The sequence below is a fragment of the Vipera ursinii genome (genome assembly GCF_947247035.1).
Source record: "Vipera ursinii genome assembly, chromosome: 2".
Lineage (NCBI taxonomy): Eukaryota > Metazoa > Chordata > Lepidosauria > Squamata > Viperidae > Vipera > Vipera ursinii.
Window position 1 is genome coordinate 56,322,185 of NC_139513.1, and position 14,599 is coordinate 56,336,783.

Genomic DNA, 14,599 nt, shown 5'->3' on the forward strand with positions numbered 1-14,599 from the left:
ATCGCCTTTTCAAAAATGTACATCAAGTTGTAATCTACCTATTAAAATGATGCTATTACTGCTATTCAAAATTGAGGAAGTTTTATCAGTTTTACCATATATTTTTAATAATATACGCCTATATATTAACATGTTTAGATATCTCATCACCCCCAGAGAAAGCCAATTATAAATGGCATGATCTGAAATGTACATAAAAACATACAAAGTCTTTATTCTACTTTAGCAACATCCCATCCAGGTGCTATTTACATGTTGGATCACAGTGCAAACATTTCCAGCCACATTTTTTCCCCTATTTTTACAATAGAAAGACAACTAAGCAGCTCTGTAGGCATTCAGATTGATTACTGTACACTTATAAGCTCTGATGTAAATGAATCCTTTTGTGAATAGAATCAATCTGAATTTCTGACAGAGCCAAAATGAATTTTCAGTTAAAAATGGAATTGGTACTCTTTGTTAAAAAAAATTATTGAAAAATGAGTCCTTCAAATTCAAATATATTCTAAAGAAGCTTTCATAAAGTAGCCACTTCTATTTCATGCAAGAAGTACATTACTTGCATAAAGACATTAGAGGATTAGTCACATTCCATATTCTGACAAGTGAATAATGTTGTTCCTAAACGTCAATCAAATGTGGCTGTTTAGTTTATAGGCTACTCCTTAGATATATAGTGAAGCCTCTCCCTTTTTCATACCTGAGGGACACCTAACCAATCATCTGCTTGCTGCATAGCTTCACGAGCATTATTTACAGGCTTCTTAGGATCCCAGCTTTCCCAGTCTGGGCAGAGACCTGAAGATAGGAATTAGGGAAAAGTTAAATCTGTCATTAAAAAAGCATGAACACTTAGCCAAAGAAAAATATTTTTTATTTATTTTATTTTATTTTTTATTTTAATCCCATTTATATCCCGCCCTTCTCCGAAGACTCAGGGCGGCTTGCAATTTAAGCACAAATCAATGTGCTTAGCAATAGCCTTCATTCTATGTATATGCCTGCTTATTAAGGCTTTCGGGGCACCCCCCAGCGGCATTATTACAAAGTCAGCTTAATTGCCCCCAACAATCTGGGTCCTCATTTTACCTACCTCGGAAGGATGGAAGGCCGAGTCAACCTTGAGCCTGGTGGGATGAGAACCTGCACTAATTGCAGGCAGCTGGTGTTACTTAAGGAGGCATTAGCCCACTGCTCCACCAAGGCTTTGAATGGCACAAAATTAGAAAGTGGAGATTGGCAGCCAAAGCTATCAGTGCAAAGCAAAGCCCAAAACCCACCCAATCCACCTGCACGTAACAAGTCTAAAGATTCCAAAGTTGCGGGGTTTGCAAGAAATACTGATGTTGATGGCAACCAGTACAGCCTCTAATTGCTGTGGCTCTTATCAAGCTCAAAGCTTTTCTTAGAAAGGAATACAATTTCTACCGTGGTTAAAAGACATGCTCTGAAATCTCATTCCATGATAGCCTTAGCCATGAAAGTCAGCTAGGTGACTCTGGGCCAGTTACTCTCTCTCAGCCCAACCCATTTCATAGGGTTGTTTTTGTGGAGAAAATAGGAGGAAAGTACATTTAATATGTTTGCCGCCTGGAATTATTTGTAAAAATAATAAAGGGAAACAAATAAATAAATACACAACTCTCAAGCTTTTTTGAGTGGTTCACAAAGAACCCAGCAGTCAAATGTTAACAGCATGGTTCCCCAATATTTTATAACAGAAAAACTAAAACAGTAGTGTACACTCTAAAGCTGTCTCTTTTTAAAAAAAGTAATTCTGTGACATCAAACACCAATACTGTACAAAACAGTTCTGTTCACATAGCACTACCCAATGTCTCCCACAGCTCGCAGTCTACAAAATGCTGAGTGCAAGTGCAGGTTACAAAACAGTTATTTATGTCGAAAGCTCTCAGTTATTGCTAAATGCGATGTAAAAAGACAAACCACAGGAGGCTTACCTGGAGCACAGCTATCAACCAAGGCGCCTAGTGCTTTGCCATCTTGCCAATTTTGGTTGAAGTTTGTTATTGGGAGATATGGGATTTTGTTCTGAATCCATCCCAAGAGTCTCTGTTTAGGCGTTTGTTTCTTGGCATCATCATCTCCTTCATCTTCCCACACTGGCATAGAGATTGAATAATGGAGGATAAGGGTCCATACTAACCCTAGGATTAGTTTCAAGTTTCCATCAACAATAGCTTTACTGTCTGAAAAGAGAAAAAGAGAGTTGCCGTTCTATTAAGTGCCACATTTATACAGGCAGTACTCAGGTTAAGAACAAGTTGAATTCCTAATTCTGTATTTAACTTGAATTTATAGGTAAGTCGGAATTCGTACTTATAAAGAAGTTGCCTATTATTAAAAATGGCAGACAACGTTGTCTTTCCTCAACCTGAAGAACCGCTGAAGCTGCACCATGCCGCTGAAAATAGGCTACATATTAAAAACACACAGCTTCAGTGGTTTGTGAAAGCACAAACAGGTTCAGTGGTTTGTCAGCTCAGGGAAGGCGAATGCCATCCACCATTTTTAGTAATAGGCAGCCGGTTTGTATTTAGTGATTGTCCTTAAGTGAGATGTTCTTAGCCCAGGGATCTTTTCTTTATGTGAAAGAAGATATTTAGTCTGCTTATAATGAATCACAGTCAGGAGCTTGGATTCCCAATGCACTCATGTGGACATCAACATGACCACAGATTCCTTTCTTGGCATCTGTCAAACCTCCATACCCATATTGCTGATTATTTAACTACACACTGCAAAGCCAAACAGCAGTCTCAACCATAACCTTTATTTCCAAAAATAAATATGACACAGAGGCTTTCATACAAAAAAAAAAAGTATAGTTTTCAGCCCAATGCTTTTTTTGGCTGCCTGCCAAAACAAGACATACTTAAGCTAATAGAGAGCATTATGAAGAAAGAGAAAGGGATGAAGAGCAATTTCAATAGGAAGATATTTTATGACTGGCCATGCCCACCATGGCATGCCCTGCAATATCTCAATAAACTAAATGGGCCCACTAACTAAGAACAGTTGGAAATTCCTAACTTTGATTCAATTTAGCCCCAGGCAGGCAATGAAGGTACTTACGAAGTTTAAGCATATTATCATCTCAGCAGAAAGTATACTGATGACCTACTGACAATTTCTAAGTGATCTGCAAAATCTGCACCTTGATCCTATTTGACAGATATCAGGGCCATAGTGAAACACTAAGTAGATTCTATGAATCTAAAGCCTACTCAGTCTGAACTCCGTTCACAATTCAAACAACATCAAATTTATCATCTTTAGTGTAATACCTTTTCTCAGAAAGAAAAGAATGTTTGTATAGCTTCAATGGACTGTCGTGGTAGTGACAGTGGGCAGGAATATAAGCTTATGCTTTTGATAGATATACATAAAGAAAGGAAATATTTACTATCACTCTTCCTGAAGAATGAATTGTTCCTGAGGCTTAATGTTTCACCTATCTTCCTAGAAGCTCTGGCTTAATATTTAACTGAGCAGGAAGCAGATTGCAAGCCAAAGAGATGAGAGTGAAGAGCTGGAATAGAGATTTCAAGAGGGTTGTCTAGCTGGCTAGTAACACTAGGCAATTGCTCTTCTGTCAGATTACAGTTCTGTTTTGGTTTAAATAGTGGACCTTGGCTGACAAGAATGAGTCTTGTGCTGTATAGGAACAATGAAGATTAGAAATCACTACATCTAAGGATTAAACACAATTTATCACACAAAGGTTTGAACCATTTGTTTTTCAGTTCATTCCAAAGCAGTTATCTCACATTTGAGTTTTAACCCAAGGTTTTGAAATTTAATTAGATTTCGGGGGGCGGGGGGGGGGGTTGTACAAAATGTTATGGAATAAATGCTTAAAATGGCACAATGCCTAAAGTTTGAGCAAAAGAATTCCACTTGCTTAAAACTACTAGCAAAATTTTCTTAACCAATTGTTTAAGAACACAGTGATATCATACCCAAATAAAACTCTAAGCCAAGACCCAAGGCCACTTCGCATTTGGTTTCTCATTGTGTCCAAGTAATTGCCTTTGGGATGCTTGTAGTCACTGTGGGTCCTTGTAGAGACTACTTCAGCCCAGAGGTAACTGATTCTTCAAAACCTTTGGTAAGACCTCTTCCTCATTAATTATACAACTCCCCTTTACAGCCATCCAAACTAGCAGCCATCACCATGCTTTGCGCAAATGAATTCCTGAGGTTAATTATGCACTATGGAAGATGTATACCGTTTAGATTAGATAGGTAATATTTATCTATATTAACTACCACTAGCTCTGAAAAAAATCCATTTCTAGGCCTTTCTAGGCCTGGAAATGCAAGGTTTGAATCTGGGATCTTTCAAATGCTAAGCTTATGCATGATGCTGTCTATTGTTCTTTGGTTCTAAATAACAGATATGTGGGGAGTAGGAAAAATCTAGAATGAGTGAATTATATTATTAATAATTTAAATTGCAAGGGTGCTGACTTGACAATTCTGGCTGGCCTAGTATGATTCTCAAAGACTGCCTAGACAAATCCCTAGTTTTCTTGTCAGTTTTTCAGAAATGGTTTGCCGTTGCCTTCTTCCTAGGGCTGAGAGAACATGACTGGCCCAAGATTACACAGTTGGCTTTATGACCAAGATGGGAGTAGTACTCATAGTCTCCTGGTTTCTAGCCTGATCCCTTAACCACTATATCAAAATGTGTCTCCAGTGCCCATTACCACATCTGTATAGGTTGTTTCAGTGTTAATAAAACTGAAAGCAAATATATTGTGTTCCTAAATGATATTTTGGTGGCCAGTTGGATTTGGAAAGTCAGCTAACCCACAATAAATCTTGTGTGTGTGACCCATTTATTGTTGTTAGAGAGTATATACTCTTAAAATGCTGTAACAACAACTGAATGCAAAATTTAAATCAGGTTACTATAAGTTAATAGGATTTAAGCAATATTTCAGATTTGATTTGGAAGAAGTTCTTCAGAATGCACAGGAGTACAAACTGCACCATCTGACTTTGTTTCACTAAGTCAACTATATATGTTTCCAGAATTATGCAGCTGCAATTTCTGCATGATCCCAGAAAAGACACAACTGCTTTAATGAGTCATAAACTGGAGCTGCATTTGCAGCTACCTGAAACATTTCTAAATTAAATCCAAAGCATTCCACAGCTCTAATAATTCAATATCTTATGAAGCAACTTGCAATGAACAAGCACTGTGCAGAAATTATAGAAAAGAAGCCCACAGATATTAGGATATGCAACACCTGGGATTCATGCAACACCAAACAGCAAAGTTTCTTTGTCTTAATTTGAAATGCAAGATGTGTTTGGTTTCAAAAGCTGCCACCAGGTGTGTGTCCATGCACAGGTTAAAGCCCTTTTTTTGTCCTTTCAAATCAAATATGCTGCACAATCTTACTAAACCTGACCTAGTAAGCCTTCCCCTGTCCAGCTGAAGTGATCCAGATGCTGCCACCTGTAGGTTTTATTCGCCAGGTAAGGTTAAGAGCAAAATCTTACAATGCAAGCGGATTGCAGCTAAGTGTTCAATAATAAAACTCCTTCCATTGCAGGCAATAATTTTAACGTTAATGGCTTTGATTTCTTGCCTAGTCAGAGTGCAATTTGCACTCAGACACTGTCACTGTTGATTGTAATCTTAAATTACTTAGGCAACTAAACTAAGTTATTAAGTTAACCTAAGGCCTGAGAAACAATGTTTAACTACCGTGTTTCCCCGAAAGTAAGACCTGGTCTTATATTATTTTTGCCTCCAAAAGAGGCATTAGGTCTTACTTTCGGGCGGTGTCTTATATTTTTCGTGACATCTGTCTCGCCTCGCCGCAGCAGCACCAACAACCCCATCCAGCAGGAACTCACATGGCTGCTGGCCCACTTCTGCTTTGGTTGCTCGCAACAGGAGGCTGTGCGACCTCTTGCCCCACTGCGGCAGCCAGGTGGGAGGGAGTGGGTGAGTTCCTAATTAGGGCTTAATTTTGGAGTAGGGCTTATATTAGACCCACCTCCACGAATCAGGGTAGGTCTTTTTGGGGGGGGGGGGTTATTTCCAGGAAAACACAGTATATTGCAATATTTAATAGTAGATGCGAAAGTATGCTTACAGAGCAGACACTGGTCTCCAAGAGATGAAATTCCCCTTGTAGCTTCATCTTGTATTTTAAAACAGTATTGTAAAGCCTTAAACATGCCAGATTACAACAGCAATTGCTCAACAGCCAAAATGTACTTTTAAAGTATAAGGACTGTGACAATTTCCACCCACAAACTGAACTTGCACAATGCTGTGACTCTGCTAGAATTCTATAATTTACTGAGCTGTTGCAAAGTGTAAGAATTTATATCACATTAGGAAACATAGCCAAAAAGAAGAAATGCTGTGCCAAACTATTCTGGACACTTCAATCTATGAGAAGCCCAGTGTATGATTTGCTCAGACCTCCTGAAGATTTTCTTAAACAATTGAAGTTTTTTTTACAGAAACCAATAAAATAATACATAGTAAGTGATCTATTTTCATCTCCTTAAATTTAAATTATACAGTAAAAAATCGCAGTATTACAGTTGTATAAGAATTGTAAAAATTACAATCAAATATTGTTAAACCTTATAATAGACTTCTTTAGTCAAAGCAGAGGCAGTAAAACTTTCAGAAATCAAGAGACTACTTCTGAAAAGATTGCCAAGAAAACTGTACAAACTTCTCTCTGTGGTCATCAGGAGTCAGCAGTGATGTGTAAGAGAAGAGGATGAGATAGAATGATTTAATTTCAGGATTCCAAACACAGCATTCATGTGCCCACTGAACGTCACCTCACCCACTTCCCTGCCCTTCTGTTTACTTTTTTAAATAAATTGTACATACTGCAAAGCACCAGCCTAAAGCTTACATTTTATTTCCAAGCTTTCTCCAAACTTTGGAAAAATGACACTTTTGATAGTAACGATATTTTGTCCAACTCCTAACCATGAGTTGTCGTCTCACTGAATTGTATTCTCAACCATGTGTACAACCGTGAGTTGTAGTCTTTAAACCATGAATTGCAAAGCATTATGAGCTCCAACTGATGAATCAATATCGAGACTCAGCAAATGCATAGTAGATATTTTTACCTTTGAAAATTGCATCCTACAGACTAACGTTAAATATTTACTAAGGAAAAAGTCCCTTGCAGAAAGATTATTCAAGTTGCAATTCAAATAACTCTTTTAAAGATATTGTGTGGGACTTTGGTGTGTGTGTGTGTGTGTGTGTGTGTGTGTGTGTGAGAGAGAGAGAGAGAGAGAGAGAGAGAGAGAGAGAGAGAGAATTAATATATCATTATTACCAGAATGCAATCTGCTTTCAAAAGTCCCTGAAATGTAAGATAAACTCACATTCCAATTGTTACACCATTGGAGATAAAGCTCATGTCCCTGCTTAATCACCGTAGTGTGAATTGGGACCCATAGACTCTAACAATGAGCAAAAGACTTGATGCTTTTTTAAAACTTTGTTCTGCTTCAATACAAGGAATTTGCAGACAATCAGCGGAAACATGATAAATTGCCATAGTCAGTTCCCTTAGCAACTGCAACACAGAGAAGGGCTGTGTTTTTTACTGACATGAGCAAGCAAGTGCTAGAAGAGCATCACCAATGGAAGAATAAAGTAAGCAGACCTGCCAGTCCTTAAAACAAAAACAAAAAACAGGCTGGTGACTGTCTGGAGAAGTTCATATAGCTAATGGATGTTACAGGTAGCAGCACCTGGGAACTCATAGGATCTTCCACCTTCCAATACAGCCTTCAAACTTTTAATCATTTGCCAATGTTGTAACATGTACGGGATTTGCTCAGGGATTAAATAGGCTTTCTTTTTGAGTAATCTCCTCTGAGAGATTTCAAGGGTTCAGGAAACAGACTGTCCTCTCCACTTGTTACCTTCTTCAAGCTAAATTAGCACAGTATCTTCCTGTAATCACAAGGGAGTCCTGTAAAAGCTGCGGGGTACTGTGTATTATGTAGCATTTTTAGTTTGACCAGTGGGACAGAAAGAGGAGATCAGGGTGCTACAAGCTGCCTATTACTACAGTTCATTCAAAAGTACTTGTAAAATCCCCAATGAAGGATGCTGCTGGTTTTGCCAAGAAGTGAATGCAAGGGAGCTGGACAAACTCAAACCCAGGAGTATAACCTTCTCCTCTTTCATCACTGACATTCCTTAGGTTTGAAGTGTTGCCTTCTCCCATTACAGCTGGTAATTACATATCTGCAGTTGTGGAACACATGCTTCATCCTTGAAATGATCAGCATCAACCCATGTTTTTCATTGTGTTGCTTTTTCAAGGTTAGTAATCATTTCAGAAACTGAATAGAAATTACTGTATGTTTTAAGGGACAGAGAAGTTTTTGTTACAAGCACAGTGTATATCCACTTCCACAAAAAATATTCTGTTAAAATCGTTATCCTCCATAGAGAAAATAAACCATTAAATCAATGTGAAGCAGGGGTGCTGTAATTTTTGTGAAAAAAAAATGAAGAATGGAATTGAAGAAAACATCAACCAAGACCATTCATAGACATCAAGTAAAAACTGTTCATATTTCAAAAATAGGTATAGTAGTCTTCCCTTAACAACTGGTAGCTTAGCATCCATTCAAAGTTATGCTAGACCTCCCCAGAGAAACTTACAACCCAGTTCCTGAGTTCTGATGGCCATGTCATCCCCGGTCGTATGATCATATTTGGAGAGCTTATCAACCAAGCTTGCATTTATAGTCATTTATAATGTCCAAGTCACATAACCACAATTATCATAGGCTAATTTCCATTCTCATCCCAAACAAGCAATAAGCTGTCCGTTTTGTTGCTGCTAATAAGTTACCTTGCAACACATACAGAGGACCAAAGGATATCCTTGCAATCAGAGGTATTCTGTAAAATAAAAGGAATACTTCCAGTGAAAATGATTTATTCTATCTACAAAGATGAAAGACTCTGAAACCACCTTATGTGATGTCATTTCAAGCCACGGTATAACATTACAAAAATGAACCATTATGCATATATTTAGCTTATACCAAATGGAATAAAAAGGAAGCATCTGGAACCAATTGTATTTGTTTTTCAATCACTTTGACTAAGCCTAATAAACACTAATTCAGCTTCATCAGCTATGCTTGAAACGACTCAATTCAAACAAACCATTAATTAATGCATTTAATTAAGAACAAACCCTTCATGGTTATGACATAACAACAGAAGAGGAATGAGCACCATAACTCAAAACTTTACTATGACATTCCAGGACTCGTAAGAGTTTAGAAATAGCAACCCTTGTGTCCATGTGTAACAATTGGAGTGTCAGGTCCCCCAACCCTTATTGCTTCCCCGGCATATGTGCTCTCGTTTCGGGCCTGCCATTCTGCGGGGGGGGGGGGGAGATTTGCTTTCACTTGGGATAACTTTTGCTTTCTATTTTTTCTCTCTGCCTCTCTCCACTTGAGAAAAGAATGTGTCTCCCTTATCAGGGAGACAGTTACTGAGAAACGAAACTGGAGAAGACCTTGAGATGCCACATCAACTGTGCCAGTTACCCAAACATCGTGACAACTGTGGATTGGCTGGATTTCGAATGGACACTATGACTTTGGTGGGAGGAGGAAGATCGCTAGCTTAACTATGCCATTTAAGTGGGATTTTCCCCAGATCTGACCTTGACTTTCCTACTGTCACTAACCCCTAATAAAAGTTTCCTTTTGAGACTATACCTGTTTCAAGAGTTCTGCTTTCTTGGGTGGTTAGCTGAGGTGGATCCTTACATGGAGGGAACTTTCCAAATGATTCCATACAGGTACTCCGTGATTTACAACTATTAGTTTAGTGACTGTTCGAAATTACAACAAAAAAAGTGATTTATGACCATTTTTCACACTTACGACCATTGTAGCATTCCCATGGTCACATGATCAAAATTCAGATGCTTGGCAACTGGCATGTATTTATGATGGCTGCAGTGTCCCGGGGTCATGTGATCACCTTCTGTGACCTTCTGACAAACAAAGTCAATGGGGAAGCCAGATTCACTTAAGAACTCTTACTAACTTAACAACTACAGTTATTCACTTAACAATTATGGCAAGAAAGGTTGTAAAATGTTGTGGATGTTATTTGAGGACTACCTGTATGAGTTAGCTAAAATAAGAACAAACAAAATTCTACAGAACAGAAAAACTACCAATGTACAGAACCTTCTGGAAAGATTCAGTTGACCTTTCAGCCAGCAATCTAAAGGTATCTTATAACAGAGTAGGGCAACCTTATGACAGCCCACCCTGCACTTAACAATTGAAATCTTAAACAAGTTCTGAACATAGGAAAAGCTGCTTTTCTGGAACAAAGCCAGCTTCATAAAATCTAAGGTTGTAATAAATTAGACTTTCAAGTTATCAAGCTAGTAGAGACATGACACTGCACGATAAAATTTGTCTTTTAAGAGGAGGTGGAGATAGATATTGTGGTCAAGTAATGCAAGGAGACATGTCAGTTGCCTCATCATGGGTGCAGTATATTTACAGCTATTTTGCAAAACAGAGAACATTTGGCTGCTCAAATATACCGCAGAAGTTCAAACTGACAAGAGTTTATAATTGTCAGGGTTATTTGTAAATTTATGGATAAAGTTTTTACACTTTAATTCCTAAAAGGGATATTATTGTGACTTTAAACTACATCTATTTTATTACTATTCTAGCTTTTGGAAAAAGTGTTAGTAATTCTAAAATTTAACGGAAATCAGCTGTTTATATTTTGATAATTCTTATAATTTCTTTTAAGATGTTTTAGCCATGGAAGCACTTTGTCTCTGACGTGGAAACATGCTGCAGCCTGAATGATAAAGAGTTTGTTTATATAAAGCAATGAATGACAAATTTCAGTATTTGAGAATTTTACCCAAAACCAACCTATTTGCTAACTCAGAATAACTTAGCGACTCAACAACAACAACAAATAGTAACAGAAAACCCTGAATTTATTGAAGTATTTGGGAAGAAGTGGTGTTTGTTAAAGTTATCCTGTTAAATATGAGTTTACACAACTGAAGTGAAATATGTCATTTGTGTCAACTCATGTCATTTGTTTAACTACATCAATTGTTCAAAATGCTTCAAGAAACAATGGACTTTGTCCATTACTTGGGAGTGAAAACTGAATTAAAGTATCTGTTGTATCCTCCGGAGGCACACTAAATTGAGGTTTTACAGTACTGGGAGCTTTTAATTTTCAGCCTTGATCTGAAACGTAACTGGGAATCTACGTTTGGCACAGAGTCTTAATGGAACAGCATAAAAATAGGCCTGTGGCCATAAATTATTTTGCCCAAACTCATCATTCTCTTAGAGGAACTGCCAACCTCTGCCACAAGATCCACAAAGAACTTGTGGCAGATCTCAGCAGGAGCAATAGAAATGATGCCCTGTCACCGGCAAAGACAGGGCTGCATATTTGCACCAACCGACTGAGGCAGATACTTAGCAAGGTTATTTAGATCTGGGAGTAGTCAGCCCCTAAAAATGTTTCAAAATTTTGCTATAGTCATCCTACAGAATTTTTGCTTCAAAGTTTGCTTCAAAACGTTTTTGGATAAATGACATAACTGACAAAATCATTATACTGACAATTAACTCCCAGGAGTGCAGGCCCTCTCTTATACTTCACAAAGCGAATTGCTTATAAGTGAGGTCATCTCTTCGTCCTCATGTATGTGAAGGGAAGAAAAAAAAAAGCTGGAGATGAGATCATTTTGCTTTATTTCAGCCTTGACTGAAATGATGTCTTCAGAAGCATCTGAAAATTGATGCAAGTATGTATTCCAGTAAGATTTTCTTGGCAACTATTCTTGCCTATACATGCAGATATGTAGCCTCTTGCTCAAAATTGCTATTCATTTCAAATCAGGCCACCTTAAGTGCTTAGGGATCTTTAATTCCCACCAGATTTGAGGGGACTTTGGGCAAGATGCCACAGGCATCCACTACGCAAATCACCACCTTTTTAAAAGGTTGCTGCATCCACTGTTCGTGCAAAATGTTCAGCTCAGAGAACTGGGAAAACAAAGGTGAGTGACTATAAAAATTAAAAGAAAAGATGCTTTAGGGTTCTGAGCTTCTTTTCAAACAAGTCCAACCCAAACAGCTCCACTGTTTCTTTTGATTTATGCAATTATTTTAACTCCAAACTTCAATCTAAGATCTTGAAGCACACCAAGATGCTTTGTCCTCCCTCTTGTAGCACCTGCCCTCTGGAAGACCATCCCACCTGAGATCAGGTCAGCTCCCACCTTGATGACATTCCAAAAGTCCCTGAGGACCTGGCTGTTCTACCTAGCCTGGGGCTGCCATGGGTGTCAATCTCTGTTCCTGTATCTGTCCATGGTTCTTTTCCTATTTTAATTGCAAGGCGGTCAGGGTCATTTTGAGTCGGGCAGCCTCTAAATTTAAATAACTTCTAAAAAAAATGAAGCACATTTTCAGCCTGCCGTGGAATTCAGCTGGAAATCATGAAACTACTTTTTAGTGTTCCAGTAAGTAGAACGTAGTGAAATATATAGACTGTAGAACAGAGCTTTTCCCCAATTTTACAGTCCAAAGATGAAACCTCAAGAGGGGGTCTTCCTAATTGTCCTTTTTACAATATGGAAGGACTATCCAATCTAAACTTCCATAAGAAAATGCTAGAAAAAATAAAACCCATCCTTAAGTTTATATGAGCAGCTTTTGTTTGTTTCCACTAAACAGCTCTTACTAGCCAAATACTGTCTTCTATAGAAAGCAGTCTTTCAGTCTGATATTTCACAAGAAGTAGCAGAACAAGGCAAACTACGGTAAGCAGAGAATGCTGAAGCTGTGGGCTTTGCAGCCTATATTCTTTGCAATGACATAAACTATGATCCCATGCCTATCCATCTATACCGATCATCATCTCCTGCGGCTGGTCTTCCGTTTTGCCACCCCCCGCCGTGGGGGCACGGAGCCAATTAGATGGTACCGCCCCAAACGCTTAATGGATCCTGATAGATTCCAAGTGGCGCTGGGGTCCCCACCTGCCTCCACTGCTCACAGCTCGGCGGATGCCTTAGTGGAAGCCTGGGAAAGGGCAGCCACTGAGGCACTTGACCGGGTTGTACCCTTGCGGCCCCTGACCCGGCGCAGATCCCAGCGAGCTCCATGGTTTTCCGCGGAGCTCCGGGAGATGAAGCGTCGGAAACGGGGCCTAGAGAGCCGCTGGAGGTCTAGCCGATCCGAACCCGACCGGTTGCGGTTAAGAACCTATATTAGGTCTTATCTCGCAGCGATGAGGGTGGCGAGGTGTAATTACTTCTCCACCCTCATCGCGTCCACAGATAATCACCCGGCCGCCTTGTTTAGGGTGACTCGCTCACTTCTTAATCAGGAGGTGAGGGAGGATCCCTTGCAGGGTCGTGCCGAGGAATTTAGTCAACATCTGTCGGATAAAATCGCTCGGATTCGGACCGGTTTGGACTCCAGCTGGGCAGAGTCAGGCGGTCAGGACACGGGCGGTCTTGTCAATGTTACCTGGGAAGAGTTTGATTCTGTGACCCCTGATGAAGTGGACAGGATTATGGGGAGGCTGAGCTCCTCCACATGTTTGTTGGACCCGTGCCCTTCCTGGCTGGTTTATGCAGCTAGGGAGAGGACACGAGGCTGGCTCCAGGCGGTTATATCTGCTTCTTTGAGTGAGGGTTATTTCCCCACCGTCTTGAAGGAGGCGGTAGTGAGACCTCTCCTCAAGAAGCCTGCCTTGGACCCAGCTGTATTGAACAACTTTCGTCCAGTCTCCAACCTTCGCTTTCTTGCGAAGGTTGTCGAGAGTGTGGTGGCGCATCAGCTCCCTCTGGTCCTGGATGAAGCGGATTACCTGGACCCCTACCAATCGGGTTTCAGGCCCGGGTACAGCACGGAGACGGCATTGGTTGCTCTGGTGAATGATCTCTGGAGGGCTCGGGATAGGGGATATTCCTCTGTCCTAGTCCTATTAGACCTCTCGGCGGCTTTCGATACCATCGACCATGGTATCTTGCTGCGGCGTCTCAGGGGATTGGGAGTGGGAGGCACAGTTCTTCAGTGGTTCTCCTCCTATCTCCTGGGACGCTCGCAGTCGGTGTTGGCAGGGGGGCAGAGATCGGCCCCTAGGTCTCTCGTTTGTGGAGTTCCTCAGGGGTCGGTTGTCTCGCCTCTCCTGTTCAACATCTACATGAAACCGCTGGGTGAGATCATTCGTGGTTTTGGAGTTGGGTATCATCAATATGCCGATGATACCCAACTTTTCTTTTCGACCCCAAACCACCCCAGTGATGCCCTCGCTGTGATGTCCCGTTGCCTGGAGGCGGTTCGGGTCTGGATGGGGAGGAACAGACTTCAACTCAACCCTGACAAGACTGAGTGGCTGTACATTCCGGCATCCCGGGACATTCAAAATGTTCCATCTCTTTCTATGGGGGGTGAGCTCTTACCCCCCCGTGGATAGGGCTCGCAACTTGGGAGTCCTCCTAGATTC

At 40.1% G+C, this 14,599-nt stretch overlaps 1 protein-coding gene across 5 annotated transcripts in view; it reads right to left on the reverse strand.

Annotated features, from left to right (window-relative positions):
- The window catches only part of FLNB (filamin B), a 98,337-nt gene that overhangs the window by 65,641 nt on the left and 18,097 nt on the right, over nt 1–14,599 (reverse strand). For all 5 annotated transcript variants that reach the window (XR_014491492.1, XM_083354950.1, XM_083354949.1 and 2 more), the window contains exons 2-3: nt 1,965–2,213; nt 704–801 (exon numbers count right to left, since the gene is read on the reverse strand). Coding sequence is in view for 4 of the 5 variants with exons in the window: in XM_083354950.1 (XP_083211076.1) it covers nt 704–801; nt 1,965–2,213 (347 nt within the window). In the remaining variant the exon portion in view is untranslated. The remainder of the gene's footprint in view (nt 1–703; nt 802–1,964; nt 2,214–14,599) is intronic.